The 22,514-nt window shown below is 38.7% G+C and overlaps 1 protein-coding gene across 1 annotated transcript in view; it reads left to right on the top strand.

Moving 5' to 3' along the window:
- LOC110446650 (epithelial membrane protein 1-like) overlaps nucleotides 1-21,612 on the top strand; it is a 37,982-nt gene extending 16,370 nt beyond the window's left edge. Inside the window, exons 2-4 of the mRNA XM_021491909.1 lie at nucleotides 8,536-8,616; nucleotides 10,892-11,029; nucleotides 15,929-21,612. Of these exons, the coding sequence (XP_021347584.1) occupies nucleotides 8,536-8,616; nucleotides 10,892-11,029; nucleotides 15,929-16,182 (473 nt within the window). The 3' untranslated portion in view covers nucleotides 16,183-21,612. The remainder of the gene's footprint in view (nucleotides 1-8,535; nucleotides 8,617-10,891; nucleotides 11,030-15,928) is intronic.
- The last annotated feature ends 902 nt before the right edge of the window (nucleotides 21,613-22,514 follow it).

Here is a 22,514-nt window from a genome sequence, read left to right as displayed (position 1 = left end):
AGATGGGTTTTCTCCGGGTTATCAGGTTTCCTCCCACATTATGACCCCCCGCGAGCTAACATTCAGGATTCATATACGTTCTTAGAATTTGTTTCGCAATTGTTGTTTTTTATTTACAATATGTGATCGTTTCGTGGTTTATTCGGAGCAGCGATAACAAATATGCACTTCCGGTATACTGACCTCACTTCCGGTATATTTACCGCTCAATGACCTATTTACTGACAATACGTCCTCTTAATTAAAAAGTTAAATTAAGATGGTAAGTTGCCATTAAGATTGTTTTAAATTGCATGTTTGTTTGATTGTAACCAAAAAATGATTATGAATTTTAATAATTTTGACCATATCGATGAAATATTGGTTTTAAGGTAAACACGTTTTATATTCATGTTCATGAAGATGAGCGTTGATGAACACATTCCTGGATTTTTTTTTATTGAAATCTAATCATTTTATTCAAGAGTCTGGTATTCGATTTCTGTATTCTGTATATTGAAACGATAGTCGATTTGTTAAGAACGAGACAATGCTTACATTTTTAGCATGTAGCCAAGACGCTTGCTGCAAGTATCTTATCCAGACTTCGTTTTAATTACGTATCGATTACATTCAACAGAGAACGCTTTACGTTTTCCGTATCCATGATATTGGTTTGTGTGATCGGGTGTAGTCTGCAGAACGTTTGTCTTTGTGGGGAATGAAGGAGGCAGCAGACAGAGCACGGCGACGCAACAACCGTCAGTGTTATTTCAACGTTTGGTGTAACCCGATTCTTTAGCACGATCGGCTGGCTGTAACACAAGTAGAACGCAGATGACGTATTCCGTCGTGTGATATATATACCGTAGGGAACAGGACCGGTAGTCAAATTGTTCTGTGTGAGTTTGAGTGGCGTCAGTTATCAAATCATTAATTATTTATACTGACGACGGAGTTCATATATTTGGATCGCATGAGTGGAGGAAGTTATGGAAGGTTAAAGATGAGGGAACGGGAAGGGTGTCATGGGGAGGGATATGGAGGATTTGAAATTGAATTGGTGTGGGGGTACGTGTCGAGCGAAATTGAGGGAAGGGAGAAGGCTGTCGTTTGGGGGCGGATAGGGTGGCGCGCGTGAAGGGTATGGAGAGATCCGAGCTGGAGGGAACGGGGGAGTTGTAATCACCTGCATGCTGTTCATCTTATTTGTATCCAATGTTTGTCGCAAGGATAGCACTACAGTGCTAATGTTTAAAGTTTTGAATGTGCGACGTTAAATAAAAAATATTGTATCTTGTCGTGGGGGAGATATATGGTGGGGTTGAATTGGAGGTAGTGAGTGTTAGAGGAACGGGAAGGGATGCTGTGGGAGAGGGATATGGGTGATGTGACTTTGACGGAAAGAAGAATGGAGGGGGGAGATGTGAAGGTTTGGCTTGGAGGGGAGGGAGGAGGATGTCGTGGGGGAGGAATATGGAAGGTTCGAATTGAAGGGGAGGGGAAGGGGGCTGGCTGTATATTATTTTGTAACAGTAATGTGTTGATAGATATGTTCTATATATATTAACATTGTATCGATACAATGTGCAGCCCTATCATACATACTTAATATTATGTAATCACGTTAACACGACCACACTTCGTTACCTAGCGACATGTGTAAGAAAGGTCAAAATGCACGTACATTACGTGCAAAGAGTGCCACCATATGTTGAGGAATTATAAGTGAATCATGCGCACTCAGCAATAAATTGGTCAGAAATGAAATATAAGTAACATTCAGCAGACCTGGATTAGGTCGTTCCTCGGCGACCGGATAGCTTAATTGGTTAGAACCCCCGTCTAGAGTTCGGAGGTCCCGGGTTCGAGTCCCGGGTCCGTGTTCATAAACCGTTATCATGCTCAAACGAAGATTATGTGCTGAAGCCCAATTCCTTGTGCTAGTGAAAGATTAATAAAAATTAAACAATAATAATTGGAAAGTCTTTAACTGTGTTTAATGTTTACACATGACTTTTTAACCATGTTATATGCTTTAAGTGAGATATAAGAAAGTCTGTTTGAGCATCACCCCTGCAGGTGGGGGATCGGGAAAAGAATACACCTGCTGTTACCCTCTGCATTGTATCGGAGGAGGCGACTAATATGGGAACCCCCTGCAGAATTGGGGATGTGCGTTGGTGTCCTCTATTTGGGGACACAAAAGCGACCAAAATAAAGCTGCTGCGCCGATCGCAATATTTGGGATCCTTATCTTTCTTTCTACCTCTAACTACATATTATTTTATAGCGCCTTGCTTGGCAACACCTCACTTTTGGCTTGATTGTTGAGCGTTCGCTCATGTGCAGAAGGCAATGGGTTCTGTCCCTAGGCCGGGGCATCCCAAAGTCCTAAAAAATGGTAGTTGTTATTCCCTACTTAACGTTTAGCATTAAGGGGAATGACAACAACTGGTTCAACCGTTGTCAGTATAATGTGACCGGGCGGAATGATGTGCTTGACATGACACTATAAAGTCGGCATCAGATCTGCACTATAACAAGGAGGCAAGCACACCAACATACCCCGTCTCCTGCATACACACACGCAAGCACGCATACACTACACACATGGAGGCACGTCCTTTCATGACCTTAGCTGTTAACAGGACGTTAATCAAAATTAAACCAAACTACACCAAACTGTTTGAGCATAGAATTCATGCTTGATCATGAGAACAGTTTGATGTATTCTCCACTCCTGTAACAGTACATCATCGATAGTCCCAGGATCACGCTCACTTTTGCCCTGTGCTGAGAGCGAAATTGAGCGTAACCCCTGTAATATCGAGGATGGTTACAGTGATGCTTGAGACCAACCCTTGTTTCAAGTACTGGGTGTGTGCTTGGCTCCAAAAATGGGTTGTAGTATAAAGTGTTGTTTTCGGGACCAAAGACTAAAAAAAAGGAAGAAGGCATATAGCAGAACTAGACTGTGTCCATCGCCGCTGGCGATGTAGCTCAATTGGTTAGAGCGTCCATTTTGAGATCGAAGGACCTTGGTTCGAGTCCCGGTCGGGCCGTGCATTTTTCCTCTCCTGTTACCATAAAACAACCTTACGTCATGCATGTTAATCATAGTTATTGGTCAATTATTAATATCATGTATTTTTAATATTTCAATTTTGGAATTTTACGATTATGTTCTAAAATATTTCCTCTAAAGTGTTCAGCAATATCAGGACAAAGGCGGAATTTATTTGCTACAAAGTCAAAATGGTATGTTGACATACAAAACTAATACTGCTTTGCCTAAAATTTCATTACGTCCCATCCATTTCCGTTTGTTGTTGTTTTTATGCGTGTATATCTCACATAAAACAGAACTACTCAAACTCGTCAAACGCTTGTATTTTGGAAATGACGTCATCAGTGGAACGGAAGTACGTGTTAAAATCAGGACCCGGTTATTCAATGCCTGCGTGATTAGCTTACAATAACGATTCGTTAATGCACTAGTTCAAAATATGATTTTTGAGAAATTTTTAAAAAACAATAAATTCTATCAAGTTTTTTTTTGTCTTCCGATGATCTTTGGTTTAAATTTTTAATATATATATATATTTTTAATATACAAAGTGTTTTTTTTTACCGGTCAAGCTGAACATACGTGTAACATCAGGGCCCCGGTTGTTGTGACGATGTTGGTTAATACAATAGCTTATTGTCTATAGTTTTGTCTGTTTTGTCTCGCGTTACATGACGCGATGCATATTTCATAACCCCGTGATAACCCCGCCATTGAAGCCATATACCATGATGTTGTGACGCGTATCGCTATAGAGCCCGACCGTCCCCGGGGAGGCATTTATCAGATTTTACCGTTTTACGGTAGCTTGATGTGAAGGCTGGGGCACTGATAACGGTGCCCGTTGTCACACAGCCCCAACAGTAGTTACGCCTGCCCCTAGCAGTTGATGGCTCTTCCCGTACTAAGACCAATCCCCGTCGACAGTTTTGGTCACATGGCTGTCCCCGTATTTACGTTAACCCCCACCAGATGTGCTCTTTCGATAATTGACTTTCAGTGTAGGCTCTGTGGCGCTTTGTTTACTGTATTGTACCGACATGTGGTTTCTATCATGTCTGTATGTAACTCGAAGCACTAAGCTAGTCAATCACCACAGCGCATTGTATATTATACTTATATCCCAATGATAAAAGGTATATCGGCCATGGCAGTTAGCCTTAACTCCGGTCCATCACCTGTTTTCGTACAGACATTGTTTATCTAATGTGTGCCAAGGACGTTACAGTAGAACTTCAATATTAGCCCCTCCGTATATCATGTACAGTAAAAACTCGATAAAGTGTCCTGTACTTAACCATATAATGCCCATCGTATATCTCTAAGCAGTAAAACCTTGACCAAATGCGCATCGTATATCTCTAAACAGTAAAACCTTGATAAAATGACCATCGTATACCCCTAAACAGTTAAACCTTGATCAAATGACCATCGTATATCACTAAACAGTAAAACCTTGACCAAATGCCCATCGTATCTCTCTAAACAGTAAAACCTTGACCAAATGCCCATCGTCTATCTCTAAACAGTAAAACCTTGACCAAATGCGCATCGTATATCTCTAAGCAGTAAAACCTTGACCAAACGCCCATCGTATATCTCTAAACAGTAACAAACCTTGACCAAATGCCCATCGTATATCTCTAAACAAACCGTGATCAAACGCCCATCGTATATCTCTAAACAGTAAAACCTTGATTAAATGCACATCGTATATTTCTCAACAGTAAAACCTTGACCAAATTCCCATCGTATATCTCTAAACAGCAAAACCTTGATCAAATGCCCATCGTATATCTATAAACAGTAAAACCTTGATCAAATGACCATCGTATACCCCTAAACAGTAAAACCTTGATCAAATGCCCATCGTATATCTCTAAACAGTAAAACCTTGATCAAATGACCATCGTATACCCCTAAACAGTTAAACCTTGATCAAATGCCCATCGTATATCACTAAACAGTAAAACCTTGACCAAATGCCCATCGTATATCTCTAAACAGTAAAACCGTGATCAAACGCCCATCGTATATCTCTAAACAGTAAAACCTTGACCAAATGCCCATCGCATATCTCTAAACAGTAAAACCTCGTTATAATGGATTCATACATCACTTTACAGTTAAATCACGATATAATGCCACTAAATCGTTACTAAACAGTAAAATATCGATATCCCTCATGTATCCCGTTACAGCAATTATCGATGTCGCTCCCCTTGGTTCGCCTTGCTATACTATCCATCATTTAATTTGCCACCTCGCTTACCGCCAGCGAATTGTGGAGGCGTATCATGCGGGTACTTATTTACTTTACAGGAGGGCTGGCTACCTTATCAAAATTATAACTTTCGGTTGGAAATACTTATAATTTTGAACATAGACATTGTATGTCTAATAAGAGGCAAGTGTTCAACCACGTACCTTCATTTCCATAGATTGATGATGTTTCAAACATGTGCCAAATTGAAAATGCGCGCTTGTTATCCCTTTCTTTTAAAAGCTAATCAAATATATAGCGATTCTTCTTGTTTTTAGCTCACCTGCCCGAAGGGCAAGTGATCTTATGCCATGGCGTGGCGTCCGTCGTCCGTCGTCCGGCGTCCGTCAACTTTTCCTAAAAATCGCTACTTATCATAAACGACTGAGCAGATTTTGACCAACTTTGGCCAGTAGCATCCTTAGGGGGAGGGGAACAATTTTTGTATAAATGATGGGTCTGGCCCCTCTGGGGGTTGAGGGGCGGGGCCCAATAGGGGAAATATAGCAAATTATTTAAAATCCTTCTTCTTCTGTAGGAATGGAAGGATTTGTTTCATATTTGGTCTGAAGCATCCTTGCGTGAAGTGAAACCAATTTTGTATAAACCATAGGTCTGGCCCCAGAGGGTCCTGAGCGGCGGGGCCCAATAGGGGAAACACAGCAAGTTCTTTAAAATCCTTTTACTTCTGTAGGAATGAAAGGATTTGTTCCATATTTGGTCTGAAGCATCCTTGGGTGAAGGGGAACCAATTTGGTATAAAGTGTGGGTCCGGCCCCAAGGGGCCTGATGGGTGGGGCCGAATAGTCGAAACATAGCACATTCTTTAAACTCCTTCTACTACCGTAGGAATGAAAGGATGTGTTCCATATTTAGTCTGAAGCGTCCTTTGGTGAAGGGGAACCAATTTTGTATAAACCTTGGGTCTGGCCCCCAGGGGCCTGAGGGGCGGGGCCAAAGGGGGCAATTTGGCTATATTGCTACAAACGACTTCTTTTGTAGAACGTTGCACTGGATATCAACCATAATTGCCTTGAAGCATCCCTAGGTGGTGGGGATTCAAAATTGTACAAATAGTGGGGCTGACAACACCCCCCCCCCCTCCCCTTGCTTTGGGGTGGGGCCAAAAAAAAGTGTATTACTTGGAAATGATTGAGATCCCCACGGTATAACCATATATACAATTGTGGAGTACAATGGTTGAGATCCCCACCCGAAACTATATATACAATTATTGGGCATAAAGAGACGAATGCAGCCATGCTATTATAATTGACCCCAAGTTCTGCCCCACCCTTGCAGACTTAACCCCTGGGCCATAACTTTGAAACGGTTGAGATCCCCACCCCAAGTCTATACATACACATTCTGGACAAAAAGAGACGAATGCAGTCATGATATTGGAATTGTTCCTTTGGTCTGGCCACAACCCTAGGGATCTAGTTTCTGAATCACAGCTTGGGAACAATTGAGATCCCCACCCCATAACCATACATTAAATTCCTGGGCATGAAAAAGCTAATGTAGACATACTACAAGAATTGGCATTGGGGTCTGGCATATTCCCTTGGATCTCATTCGGAGAATATTTTGCCATGATTGCTTAGATATCCAGGAAAGCGATACAGGCCATATGAGCCTCTTGTTTATATTCTCAATCTTCTGTTTTATTTTGACAAACTTGAAATTCATATCCAAATGATTTTATTTATATTCGAAATTTCCTAATTCGTATATTTGAAATCATGCGATTTGTTTACTTAGCCAATCTTGTAATTTATTTTGTAAACTCATGTCTTCTGTATTCAAAATCATGAAATTCATTTTCTAAATTTTGTGATGAATATTCAAATATTATTTGCATCACCTGTTGTTATCAACTGCGTTTTCCATAACCGCAATTCATAAAGTAGACCACATGAAGTTCATGCCCCCATAAACCTCAACATAGCATGATTCAATCCTTAAAGTAGTTTACCGGGCTAGAAAAATACTGACACTCCACGTTCACGCTCTTTTAATACTACATGCTCCTTTGTTCTTAACTTTTCCTGTTTACATACATTTCCCTTAATATAACGCCAAACTCAATTATAACGCCAACATTTGGATGGATAAGTGACAGTATAACGAATAATAGATATACAATGTATTTGAATGATTCCAACTTCTTTTCCTTGTCCAACGTTAACTGAAGCAACAAATCATACATACATATTTTTGATTCGTTATAACAAGTGTCTGTGGTCTGTTAAATTAAGAGCTGCTGTTGCTTGTTGTCAATGTAAGACTTACCGATATGTGTTGTACTTATATTGTTTTGAGTGTCTATTGACAACTTTAGAGTTACCGATATTTGTTGTCAATATGAGAGTTACTGGTGTTTGTTGTCGAATTGCCACAGCGTGTCACGAGTAGAACCCCAGTCCATCATCCTATACGTCCACGAATATGCACTCACGTGATTATTTTGGATTAATGTAACATCGATAGCTAAATCGATTTTATTACTGCAATCGACTGTGACACTTCAGGACCGTTTTAAAGCGTCATCTCACTGAAACTAATAACTCGTACATGTTAGCATTGCACTTCCTCCGGGTACTTTATCTTGACAACGATCAAACCATATGCACGCAATCAAAAGATACCGCAGAAAAAATTTTGGATAAAATGGAAATGGATGATATATGTCCCATAGGTAACGAGGGCGAGGGAGGCGGAATATCAGTGTTGGTCTCCTTGATTAGAGAGCACTAAAGCTTATCTGCGATTCTGCAAAGCCCCCCCAAAATTAGTCGCCTCATCACGTGTAGGGATACAGCTGGTACCTCTAGATCTCCCCCTCCGCCCTCCGCCGTCCCCGAACTTGCAGGTGGTTATCAATCTCTGCCAGAATGCTATTATTTTGATTAGGGAAATGAAGAAATGACCAAGCCTACACATCGCCGAAGGTTTCGTGACTAAATCGCCTATCTCTACTACATATGATGAGAAATATTGGTCCCGTAAGCAACTCATTGGAAATTGATGATAAGCTATATCAATCAATATGCTACGAAAAAGGAAATTAAGATTCTGAGATGGAGCAAGACGATTGATACACATTCTATCAATACTTGATTGTTCAATTATTCATGCAAAGATTTAGGAAGAAGGACGCAACCATTAAAATTATGTAATCTTTTTTTATATATATTTTCGATCTTTTCTTTTTCTGCAGATGAGACATGCGTCCGACATAATTTGTTCCCAACTAATACTGAGCTTCACAGGGACAAGTCTACAGACTTCCAGTATCTCGGTAAGTAACACAGGGACATGGCTACAGACTTCCAGTATCTCGGTAAGTAACACAGGGACAAGGCTACAGACCTCCAGTATCTCGGTAAGTAACACAGGGACATGGCTACAGACTTCCAGTATCTCGGTAAGTAACACAGGACATGGCTTCAGACAAACTCAGTGGAACAAGTACTTTAGGTATGTCGGAAAGTAAATTTGGGACAGGTATCTCGGAAAGTAACAAAAGGACAGATCTGTCGACTAACGATATCTCGTTTAGTAGTTGTAGGGCAGTTCTACTAATTTCCGGTATCCCGATGAGTTATGATGGGTTACAGGTAAATCGGTTGGTAACACAGGGAAAACGTTTCAAGACTTGAGGTATATAGGTAAGTAACAAAAGGACAACTCTGTAGACTTCCAGTAGCTCGTTCAATAACATGGGGACAAGTCTAACCAATTTAGGTATCTCGGTTAGTAACAGAAGGGCAATTCTGTATAGAATTTCGGTTTATCGGTACGTAGCAAGTTTATACTTCCGGTTAGTAACAATGGTACAGGGATACAGACTTCCGGTAACTCGGTATCACAGGGATAAGTCTTTAGATTTCCACTTTCTGGATATCCAATTGACGATCATTCTAATAACTTCTTTTCTGTTACCACAATTCGCCGCATTCCGCCAGTCTCTCGCTGGATCTCTATGAGACTTCTTGGTCACAAAATAATAAACCAATTAGTTCGCATTGGTGATTTGTTGACGAACATACTGGAGAACAGCGGGAATTAGGTACACTTCCTGATTTGATATTCGCTATGCACGAGACATCAAAATATTTTAATATCTTGGGTTCCTTGACTGTGTTGGGCAGTCGCCAGATACTAGCCACAGGTCGGTGCTTTTTTTCCGGGTTCTCTGGTTTTCATCCACAAAACCATGTACATTATTTAAGGTCAGCTTCGCACCTGTATAGCTTAATCAATATATAGTTTGTAATTGCCTACTCTAAGTAAGGCCTCAGGCATTTATTGAAATGTGGCAGTTACTGTGTACCGGGTAATTTTCGAGGCAGTGTTATTTTCGTGGAAGTTTTCAACCGAGAATTTGAATTTCCCTGAGTTCTTCAATTTTCATTCTGATCGGAAGCCAATATTGCTATGGATTTCGTTGATGCCAGATAGTATAATATACAGTTTTTTAGTCCCAAACTTGTTGGTCTGTCTGAGTGCTCGCCAAATATTGCTCAGACACTTTGAGTGATTTGCGATTTAAGAACGTGTTGTTTCAACCATTTTTAAATGAGTGCGTCATCCCTACCTTAGGCCAAACAAAAAAGGTGTTTCCGGTAACCCTACCTACCCAATTAAAGTTCAAGTTCTTTATTAACTTTAAGTCTTACGACTTATCAGTGTAAACATATAACAAACAGGATATTTACATATGTACAAATAGCCACATTGGTCACAGGAGAATGAACAATACACACATACAAAATGTCATATATCTGACCGGCGCTTATTTGCCGCTATCAGATACTTTCCAAGATTACATAATTCTTTAATATTCTGTGTATTAAGTAATTGAACAAGCTGATATACACGTGGGTTATTTCTATAGTAACATTTTAAATACTTCCGTTTTAAATCTGTTTATCTTGTGCAAACTAAAACAAAATGAAACTCGTCTTCTATGTCATTAAGTTTACACTTTGTACATAATCTATTAGTTCTACCAGTGCCAACAAAACGTCCAGATTCAATGTTTAATTTGTGAGCTGATAGCCTAAGTCGAGCAATTTCTTTCATATAACCCTAATGTCGCCTATCCTCAAATTTTAAAGGCAATTTTCAAAGAAGTACGGTTAAAGTCAAGTTTACTCTCCTATATAAACACCACATACAATTATTTTTAAAAACTAAACTTGTTACCTACATACCTACCATAAATGATTCTAACATTGTTACAGGAAACATATATTTTTGTGTCTGTCCTTCAGAATTTTAACCCTCATAATATATACACCGAAAACTTAAAAAGTTTAAACGAATTAAAGATATATCACTAATTGAATTAAAGATATCGCTTATTGAATTAAAGATATCTCCTAAACTAATAGAGATATTTCAATTAGATTATGATATTTATCCTACAGTACATTATATATCTCCTTCAGGTATTTACAGTTTAATTTGGCTTGCCCTATGCAACTGCTGGAGTTGGATACTTATTTTCGTTCCGAAAATACTTCATTGCGTTTTTTATTTTTCGTCATGTTATTTTTTTCCATTCACAGATTATATGAGGACTGGCTCTGCGTTCGGGATTATCGCCCTCCTCGTGATGGTTCTAGGACACATATTTGCAATATATACCCTGAGACGGCCGCGCTATATCCTAAAGAGGCTGACCGCTCTTATGCACCTAATGACAGGTATGATAATGCGTTAATGAATTATAGGTGTGACGTTGTTTTAATTAATGACAGGTATGAATAAGTGGAGAGAAAATGCACTGTACAAAGATCCCAAGTGTTGCCAAGAATGCAGTGATTTATGCTGGTCATTTCCAACTTAAGTCGCCCCCTTACCAATCATGAAGTGGCACATGTTACGGGCAATATGGCACTTGGCGCAATATTGATATTCAGAATCAGGTCAAAATCAGGTCAAAATCAAGCTTGAACGAGTAATTGGTATCATAGGCATATACACAAGGTTCATGAAAATCACAGCATCGTTTCTAGGGTTATCGCACGAAAAACATGACTTTTTCACAAAATTCAAGATGGCCGCACTCAATTTGCAGAGTTGTTCAGATTTGGTTAAAAATTAAACCTGGAAGGGTGATTGATATCATAGATATATGTCGAGAAGTTCATGGAAATCAAAGTATTCCTTCAAGTGTTATACACGGAAACCATTTGTGCGACGACGCCAACGATGCTCACCATCTTGAGACTCCAGGGGTTACGTTCAATTGAGTTCTGTACAGAGACGGCTAGCAAGCTAACCCGTGGAGTTTTGAGGATGCCAATGAACAGAAGGGGTCTTCAATATATGCCACTTTTGCTTCGTTGGCGATACAAAAACAGATATGGTGATGTTTTCCTGCTTTGAAAGTATAATATAAATATCATTGGCATTGCCCACAAATCCACAGCGGTGAAGCCAGTTCTGGGTAATCATTTTCCAAGATTCTCACGAGAAGTTCCCGTCTTTCATGTTACAAATAATACTTTTTAAAATGAATTGATTTTTTTTTAAACCTAAAATACCAACGCTTATTAAATATAACGTGCGTTTGTGGTATTTTACTCTCAAAAAGCTTTATTGTGGAAGATATTAACACAATAGACATTATAGCAAGACAGCGCTTTATCTTAGAAGTGTCGGCTCCAGGATATTTCAGTAAGACGGACGGCACTAGACACCAGTATAGACGATATCATGACATTTTAATGAGAGTGCATTTTATAAAAGTGCCGATGCAAGGAAATTCAAGTTTTGTTACACTTTAATCGATGTCTCAATAAATCTCACAAACCTTACGACGGCGCCTGATACCGAACATCCTCGAAATTCCATGGGTCACGCTCTCCCTTACGTTCCCTTCATAGTTACGCTCACTTACGTTCTTTGCAGAAATGGTCGGAGAGCGTAACCCTAGGAATTTCGAAGATGAATAGCGAGCGACCTTCGATCCACGGAACAGTGTCTATCAATGTAGTCTCGTTCAACTAGACGCGGCGTAGCTTTGCGGAGACAATAAGAATTTGGTTGAATGAGATTATTATCAATGTTGTAAATACAAGTTGTAGAGAATGGCAGTCCGCCAACCTCGGTCAAAATTGTTCAAAGCTTAATTATCCTTACGATCCATTTATCCCAATTAAAAAAGCAAAACATGTTATTCGTCCTATTTCATGCATGTATTTAGAAACAAACAAAGTGACCTTACTAACGGCCCTGCCAGAGAAAATGAACCGACCGACCTCACCGCGACGCTTGTAAATGTATTGTAATCAGGGCAAGTCCTGTTACTATTTGTGTTAGGGATCCTAGTAACCTCACGATCTTTGTAACAGCTCTCTCGTCAACAGAATCGTCTAATGTTCGCTGTGTATAACTAAACCTGCCAATTTCCAAGGCAACGTACATGTACATGTAGGTAAGGGTCATCGCCAACACAAAAACCTGCCCAACTCCCAATGTAAACAAAAACAAAAACCTGCCAAAGGGAGGTAACTCGCAAACTCTTATCTCCTCTCAGATTTATTTTGTATTTAATTTTCCTAAAATAGATGGAAGGTACCTTTATTATAAATAATGAAATGTACTGTTAGCTATCCACCTCGTCCCTGGACGGTGATACTCAATTACTTATGTTTGAAACACGTGAACGTTAAAATGTAGCGCGATACTCAATTACTTATGTTTGAAACACGTGAACGTTAAAATGTAGCGCTATGATTAAACCTGCATATCTATATAATTATAGCGATTGGTAATGTTTTTCAAAAGATATCGGAATTCTCACATGTCAACATACTATAAGAGGTTTATATAACCTAGGGCTGGAACGGTATTTCGTATCGTATCGTATCGCAATACTTTCTTGTGTATCGTATCGAATTGTTTTGTTTGTCTGTATGGCGATACACTAACAGTACTGAAACTATCAATTACTTTTTATCAAACTTGTGTTTTTTTAATGCTTCAGTTAAGGTGTGGTCCACTATGTAGTCATACTCAAAAACACTAAAAAGCATACACAATATAGTTTGATAGTATTTATCATTGAGGTGTATGATAAAACTTGATAAAATCCTGCACTTAATCATTATGAAGTTGACCTTTTAAGCAGATATTTGTATCGTGATACATATCGTATCGTAAGCATCGTACCGCAATACGTATCGTATCATGAGATATGCGTATCGTTGCAGTCCGGTCTAGAACATACGCCGGACGGAAATAATTCCTTAAATATATTTGAAATAGTCGGAATGTTATAAAATACAAATTAAAGGAAGTTCGATTTTAACATATTTTATATCACAACTTCTCTCAAACGAATTAGACACACGTTCACAAGCTTATCAATGTCAACTTCGACAAAGACCCTATGAATATTAAAAATAATATACCAATAAATATAAGATAATTGTAGACATAGGACGGTCGGATGGCGCAGTGGACAGTGCACTCGTCTTTCACCAAGACGACCGGGGTTCGATTCCCTGATCGGACGTGAAAAGGTATGGGGTCACCTGTCCGACCACGTGGGTACTCCGGTTTCCTCCCACATTAAAACCCGTGCGCGCTACCATCCGGGCAAACAAGAGTAACTAATATAAGTTGCAAGAACTTGTTTCGCAAATGTTATAAAATGAATAAAGTCTCATTTCATAATTTTAAATGTATCGCTTAGCTAGGAAAGCAAGCAAAGATTGTGTTATAAAATACGATTTACTTCTATGCATGTAGTTTGTGAGCCATGCGAGTATTCTACTTAACTTGGGGGTACTGTCTGCTTCGGCAGTAGTCCGAATTATTCTGACGTTTTATCGACTTTTTTCATATCGGTCTGTCGTCGATTAACGTCAGAACTCCGGCCCTCTATAATATGCGGGAAATATGCGACCCGTGCCCGGAGCGCACTTCAAACTGATATCGTCACTTTCACACACATGTCGCACATGGATCGAAAGATCTAATCTTTATGTACTAGGTGATATCAATAACATGTTTCAAAGATCATTACTAAAAGTATTTTCCAACGTTTTCTATACCAACCCATGTTTTTAATGGAAATTAGGCCATGAGCAATGTCACATGACTTGACGAGATCTCGCGTTACCGAAGGTATTATCCCAAGTTATGACGTAAGCCGGCGAGACTTTAGTCACGTGGCATTAGAAGGCGGGGCTATCAAAAAACTAGAGTAAAACAGAGTAAGTTTGAAAAAATATGTTTTTAGTGATTGTATTAGTTGTTTGAGGCATGTAATTTATGTTCATCTTGTGCATAAAGAATAGATCTTTCGATCCATGTGCGACATGTGTGTGAAAGTGACGATATCAGTTTGAAGTGCGCTCCGGGCACGGGTCGCATATTTCCCGCATATTATAGAGGGCCGGAGTTCTGACGTTAATCGACGACAGACCGATATGAAAAAAGTTGATAAAACGTCAGAATAATTCGGACTACTTAGTCAGCTGCAAAAGCGGGCCATTCAGTCCTTCACTGGCCTACTTATATCTGTTGCATCCGTTACTGGCCAATTGTCTCTCTGCCCTTTGTGATAAGCGTCATCCTGCTCGTTTGTGGAGCCATGTGACCGGGGCTGGATGTGATTTTCTGATACTGATATGGGGTGTGTCGTTCCCATTCCTTCCCGAAAATATCTGCTTGGAAGTCTTTGATTTCTAGACAGCGCGGCTCATGGCTCTCAATCTTTTTCTCGACGTTTGAATCTGATGCACTTTTGAGTTTCTATCTATTCGTCTAATGCCTTCTAACCGATTCCTGTGGGTCTGCAAGATTCTTCCATATGTCTTTTTCGAGAATTATAGTCCATACCTTCCACAGTCAAACCCCTTGAACCTGCCATGTGCCTTTTCACAGCCAGTTCCAGTTTTAAGCATCGTTGTAGATTCCGAATTAAAACTTGTTTGGGTCCTTGCAACCTTTTGGGTCAAATTCAGGAGAGTTCGTCCATATTTTTTTTCTGACGCTGCTTCAGACACTGAGCGTTTGTCTGTCTGTCAATCACTTTTTCAGACTATAAAATCGGAAACTTCTTCAGCATTATAATATAATATAGCATACTGTATTGCCGCTGTTCTGGAAATACGCTCGTGCTGCTACGTAAGCAAATAAAAAATAAATAAAAAAGTACGCGTCACGTGCCCTCTCGCGTCCAGATTCCCGCTTTACGCGTGCATTTTTTTGGGCATATGGTATAGCCTACTCGGTGCGTTACTCAGCGAATCGCATAACCCCATGCAAAAAAAATAACAATCGAAGGGAGACCACTCTAAGTCGGAAACGTAAAACTGTTTTGTTATCTTTTTTTTTGTCACACCTAAACACGATCAAGCTTCACCAAGAGTTGTCGTCCTTTACACTTAAATGTAGAGATTGAAACATTATGTTATTTCCAGATTTCTCGATATTTTGTTTATAAATCATTCCGTAAAATAAGACATCAATACAGATTCAGTAATTCTTTTATCCAATCAGAAAAATTGCTTTGATTATTAACTCTGTATTTGTAAGATACATATTTTCTCAACACGCACGTACTAATAAATGAATTTTATTTTCAGCTGCTTGTGTGTTAGTGGAGAATGAAGTTTTCATAAGACGAGTAGAATACGCCGACACTCATCTTCCGGAACGAATTCCAAATAAGGCGAACCACGCATACGGATACTCATTTGTGTTGTCATGGATGTGCTTTGTGTTCTTCGTCATCGCTGGTATTGTCTTCCTGCTGACGTCACACAAACGGAAAGCAGATATGGGAGACATAGATGATACGGGTGCGGAGGAGGACGAACCGGTAGCCATTCGTCGGTAACATCAGTGTATCTTCAATACATCGGAAATCATTGCTGGTAACAGGTGAATATCGCCAGTACATCCGGGTCTTATTTCTGTGAAGTTCTACGATGCATATGTATATATAACAAAGCATACACCTCACAGAACCAAGTCACGCGCTGTCACGTACTGTTTCGGCGATCTTTAAAAAGAAATGTCCGAAATGATACACCAAGGTTGCGATATCAAGAAAATATGACTATGAAAACTCAGATGCCTTGTGAGATTGTTCGGATCACCTCGCCCTCGTGATATTTTAGAGACTGTTCGATACAGTCGGATCACCTCGGCTAATTGCAGTTGTTTTCATCTAACCCCCATGTTTGGACTAAGACATTCCGAGTGTGTCTGATAAGGACCGTGCTCGAGGACCCTCCGACTTGCGGTTTGGTCGCAGCATGTCCGCCAAGTCTTGACCACCCACTACTTTTCAAAGTATCCTGTGCGCATGTTTCAAAATGCATTGGTTCTTCCCATTAAATTAACAAGTACAGGGCGCGTATCGTTGGATAATCTATAGCTAATGTACCTCGCAAAAAAGTGATTAAGATAATATTAAACAGAGGAACATTTACCATGTAAGGAAAACGTGGTCAGAAATAAGATCTTGTCCCTCCGAAGTAAAACTGTTATGATCAGCCCGGTTCTTCCGGGGTGTAGCTGTCCATTCCTGATGGATATATTTTCACGACCATAAGTAATTTTAACTGAAAAGTTATAATACATGGCGTTTATTAATGTTCACCAACTTAAATCAATGCTTGCTGCATATATTGCTTCCATAGATAATGCAATACTCGTAAATGACGCCGAAGAATTTCTGAAAGTATGGGAAGATGATTGCTCGCTTAAATAGAGACACTTTGCAGAATGTCAGTGCTACGCTCTAGCTTCGGTCTCTCAAAGACAATGAACACCTGCTGTATCAGGGAGGCAAACCCCATTGTTAATCATATATGGAACCAAGATAACTGTTTTACACCTGCTCAATACTTTTGATTAACGACTTACCTGTTATTCTTCTGAACTTTTAACGACATTTTGATTGACGTTTGAAATGTGTCACTTTTAAGAGCTTTATATATATATATTTTTCCTACCATGACGTTTGCGGATTTTGACTGCCTCACTCACCTCGCTTCGATGTTTTCTTAATTTCCCGAAAATAATTTTGTATTAGTACGGGTTATGCTTAGAAGTGTTACAATCCCGTTTCATTTGTATGGTATTTAGTTTATAAGAGACAAAAATTGACGGCATGAAAATACATGTATTTGTAATGAATGGAATCCATCCAAATTTGGAAGTTTGGATTGGGAACGGCTGCCGTTGACAATATGAACCGTTGTATCAGCAAATGATCAGAAAACGCAATTCCAAACATCAAGATTCCCCCCAAGAGAAGTGAGAGAAAGTGTTATTTTGATTTCAACTGTTTGTATGTTTTTCTTTAATAAGATCACGAAAGGATCTTCGTACCACTGCAAAACCCTGTAACTTTGCATTTGAAAAAAACCTTGCAGAACTTTTACAAAAATAAAAGGAAGAAAAGGAAAAAGAAAAAAAAAATGTGTCCTGTGTGTACAAAATCACGAAACAATCTTAAGACTTTCATTAAAGTTTTTGCTTAACCAATCACATATGACATAACTTTTCATGACGTTATCTGTGATTGGTCAAGTTCAAATTTAAGACAATTTTAGACTAAGATAGTTTCATGATCTCGGGGCCAGGATTCGAACCTTGATCCTCCGATCCATACACTATCGCACTAATAAGCTGAGCTACCTGGTCAGCAGAAGATGTCTGGCCCAGTAGAACTACATTGATATACCAAACGACAGTAAAGGGAGGTAACTGTATGTACGTTAACATTACTGTGGAACTCTCTAGTGTTTTCCTGCAGTGGAACGATGATCCTTAATGATTTTCTATTTAACGTACTTATAACAAATGTATGGAAATATGATTGAAATTAAATTTACTGGGTTTACCCATAACGTATAAAGGGATTTTACCTCAGGCACCTTACTCCTTAGGGTTGTTTCTACAATCTTTATTTGCCTTTTATCATATACATATTTGTGACTGTTTATTGGGCTATGACATGCATTTCACACATTTCACATCGCCACACTGTGGCCTATAAAGGGCCATTCAGATTGTGTTCGTTGACCATCTTATGCTCTTTCCCAAAGTTTGCTTTAAGGCTTCATCAACTCGTTCCTTGTGAACTAACTTATTATCAGCGACTGTGCCCACTATGCCAGAACGAGAGGAAAGCGAGGGAGTGCTGCGTCTAGTTTCCTTGCATATTTTATTATTTGGTGGGTGAGCGCCCAGTCTAGTTTGAACGTGTATGTTCACCTGGAGAGCGAGATGTGCAAACGCCAGCTCCAATTTGCCTGTTTGAACTTGGAGAGCGAGAAGTTTCACACGGCGAGTATGCGCTCTCTCCATTTTTCCTGTATGTACTTATTTGGAGAGCGAGAAGTGTCACACGGCGAGTGTGCGCCCTTTCCTATTTGACTGTAATATATTTACTTGGTGAGTGTCTTCCGATTCCTTTTCTTCAACTGATTTGATATGTTACATGTATTTATGCCTTAAGTTCAACACCTATATACAAACTGTTAGAAATGTTGCTATTTCATGTCGATCACTGTGTAACAAACAGTGAACAGATTTGTACATTTTGTATCACCGTATGCCATCTGTGTATGATGCTTTACACACATTCTTCCAATAAACTCCGCAAATCACAGACGGGGTCCAGAACTATTCTTTAACCTTTTATGATAAGCATGCATGCTGTTAGAAAACTTTACGCAGATTTCTCTCTAGAGTTGTAATTCAGGATGTATACATGAACTAATTGGTGTTTGTCGGAGCGGAACCGGAAGTCGCCGTAAAAAGACGTCAGCCAAAAACTGCCAATATTTCAGACAACCAATATACACTAGCTAAAAAATACTTTGGGAGAAAAGGATAATTTTCATTCCTTTCTCATTCATACCTTTGGGATGTAATTAAACCAATTTTAACCTGAGTTGAAGATTTTTTTGTGGACATCTAACCTGGTGTTGGCATTTTGTCATGATTTGGCCCGTTTTTGGAGAAGATCACGATATCTCCTCTACTCATTAAACGTCTTCTGAACACATACTAGTAGAATCTACTCTTGTGTAATGTAGGGAGACAAATTTCAACCCGATTAAGGCTCTGCCGAGTGCTAAACTTCAAAAGTCTTATATCCCGAGGGTTGAAATTTTTTAATCTTCATCGCACAGGACAGATTCATTAATTTTCTCCCACACAATACGTTTTAACACATTCACCCCTGAAAACAACATTTGATCGCTTCCATTTCAAAGGTTGGAATAGTTTATTATGAAATTTCAGGGGAGAAACGGTTAATGATGAACCCATTGCCCTGCATTACAGCAAGTGCGCATGACATGTTTGACAGTATTGATGACGTTACCCTGGTTACAGTACATACATTGTAAACTGATGTCGCGATGGTGACGTTTGTTGATGGAAGTGCACCTGTGAATTGTGGGGGGGAAAGTCTTCTTTTTTTTTTACTCAGAAAATTGCCTCCTCTTATCAACAGATACCAAATGAATTCAATTTTCTATGATAACGGATTTTATGTTTTGGCAACAAAAAATGATTTGCTACCACAAGAGATCGAATCATTTTAATATGGTTTTAGCCATTAGTCCAATGAAAACTGAATTACGGAATTGTGTACATTATTGTTTCAATATTTGTTATTTTCTTTATTATTGTTTGTATTTTAAGCAGCAATGATGCTAAACGTTTTAAATCACTTTTCCAGGAAAGTGCGTGTTAATTACCCGTAAATCGAGCAAACATTCTTACGTTCTATGTATGCAATCCTCTTTCTATCCATATTCACTTCTATTCAAATTCAGTGTGAATACTTTCTCGATTTGCAGGTAATTTACGTCACGAAAACAGTAGTATTTTGTACGAATCGAAGATTTTATTCATCTTTGAATACAATTCTCAATGTCTGCGATAACTCTTATGCGTGTTTAATCGTACAAAAATAAGAAAAACCATTTTGTAAAAAATATCTAAGTTTGCAAATGACTTAACAAAGAGCACAAACAGAAAAATGGCTTTTGTTAATAAGCACGAAAGGATCTTTTTTGTAAAATATAGAACGTAAAAAAAAAATTAAAATCATAATTACAAATGGTTTTGTTTACACGTATACGTGCTTACAATTATACTTACATTTACGTGTAAACGATTTAATTTTTCTTCAAACTGATGTGTATGCCTATACAGTTTTGTCTCTTAACTTGCTGCACGTGCTTTTTTAATTTTCCATTTAACTACACGTACGATATTTGTTTTACTACACATGTGATATAATTTCTCGTTCAGTGTTTAAGGTAAACAGTACAACAATGCTAGAATACTTTATTACTATTATGAAACACTGGTTTACAAAATCTGTTTAATTTTTTTTCTACAGAAGCGTCTATGCAAATTTCGAAAACAAAATAAAAACAAATATAGCCTTAAGTACTGGGGAACGTTATATTGTCAATCAAATACTTTACTATTACCAAAGGAAATAACTCAGTCTGGAAAAAAAATAATATTTTATTGCTTCATTTGTGTGCATATTTAAGGGATAATATATATTAAAATATGTTAAATATGGTACTCTTCTTCGCGTTTATAACTGATGCATTGGTACGCTTCACCTTATTTGATGTTGAATACGAATACACCTTCATGCGGTTAATCACGTGATGTCCACGTGTCTCGACACGTCAGCGCATTTTTTTGTTTTTTGTTTTTACATATCAAGGATCCATATTCTACTGCAGTAACTTTGCATCGGATAGTTTTTTCCTGGCATGACTTTAACTTTGATAGATTATGTCTGTAAAGAAAACTTACCTATCGGAACTTTGATGAAAAACGATAAACATAAGGTAAACAAAGAAATCAACAACAATGCTGTTGCAACGAAGCCAGACCGAGGTTCGAACCCAGGGAAGTATCTGGGCCAAGTCGCGCTACAGTTAAAATTTTACATATGGAACGAAATTAAAGGGAGGTCACTGTATATTTAAAAACAAATACTACATTGGAATTCTCTTATGTTTTTTTCTGCAGTAGGACAGGGATCCCTAATGTATTTTAGAACAGATACGCCGTCATGGCAGGGTATGTATTATGGTTATGGCGAAATATGTTAAGCAATTAATGTACGTCACATTTTTCGCGACATTATTTATTTGTATGTTGTTTCCACGGTACGGCTCTCTTCCTTCGAACATAATTCTGTGTGTTAACATTGATCATAACTAACGATTATTTTATATTTTGCAATAAAAATCTGATCCCTCATATATATATTTATCTTCTTGTTCTTTTATTAACAATTAACTGAATCTCACAACATAGGGACTCTGAGGTCAATTATCTGGGTGGCCGAATGGTTAAGGCGTCTGACCATCTACGATCACTATATAGTCCTCGACCGTACGAAGGGCAGTCCCCGGCTAATGTCTACAGGTTTTCTCCGTGTTTTCCTCCACCATCAAAATCCAGCATGTCGTTAAATAATCATAGCTGTAAATGAGACATATAGCAATAACAGATCAGTCCATGATCAACTCCGTCCTTAAATGTCCATAGCTGTTGATAGGACGTTAAACAATACTAAACCAAATCATGATCAACTAAGCGCATCCTTTTACACGGACATCATATTCAAGTATGTTTATAAATAGATATATATTTTAAATTTGTTTGGATTTATTCTGGCAAATCCGAAAGCGAATTCTGAATCACTGAATGGAGGTCTTAATTGCAAATTTTAGTGTCGCACGAAAAATACCTCAGAACTGATCGACTTCAAGAAATGTTTTGGATTAGATTGTCCATTCTTATATACCATAGCACGCATGCTATGGCACATAAAAGAATATCCGCATCAATTCCACAGAAAGAGATATGTCCCTGTAGATATTTCAAAATATTCTTTGATGGCAAATTTTCAGCTGTGGTCTGTAGGGGATGGACTAAACTCTACCAGGAGGACATTCTAAAAACTGATTCCATTACAGTAACATGTTTTCGCGAAATGCAGTTATTTGCGTTCTGAACCTCTGAATCAACGTCACATTTCCCGATGTAGTACTTGTTAACATTCGGAACGCTAAAATTAGGTAACATTTCCTGGCATTATTCTTGTTAACACTTTGAACAAATTCATGGATGTGGAAACTATTTCATACATGTCTACATGTCATA

Source organism: Mizuhopecten yessoensis, unplaced genomic scaffold, assembly GCF_002113885.1.
Source record: "Mizuhopecten yessoensis strain PY_sf001 unplaced genomic scaffold, ASM211388v2 scaffold357, whole genome shotgun sequence".
NCBI classification, from domain to species: domain Eukaryota; kingdom Metazoa; phylum Mollusca; class Bivalvia; order Pectinida; family Pectinidae; genus Mizuhopecten; species Mizuhopecten yessoensis.
This window is presented reverse-complemented; position numbering and strand designations above follow the sequence as displayed.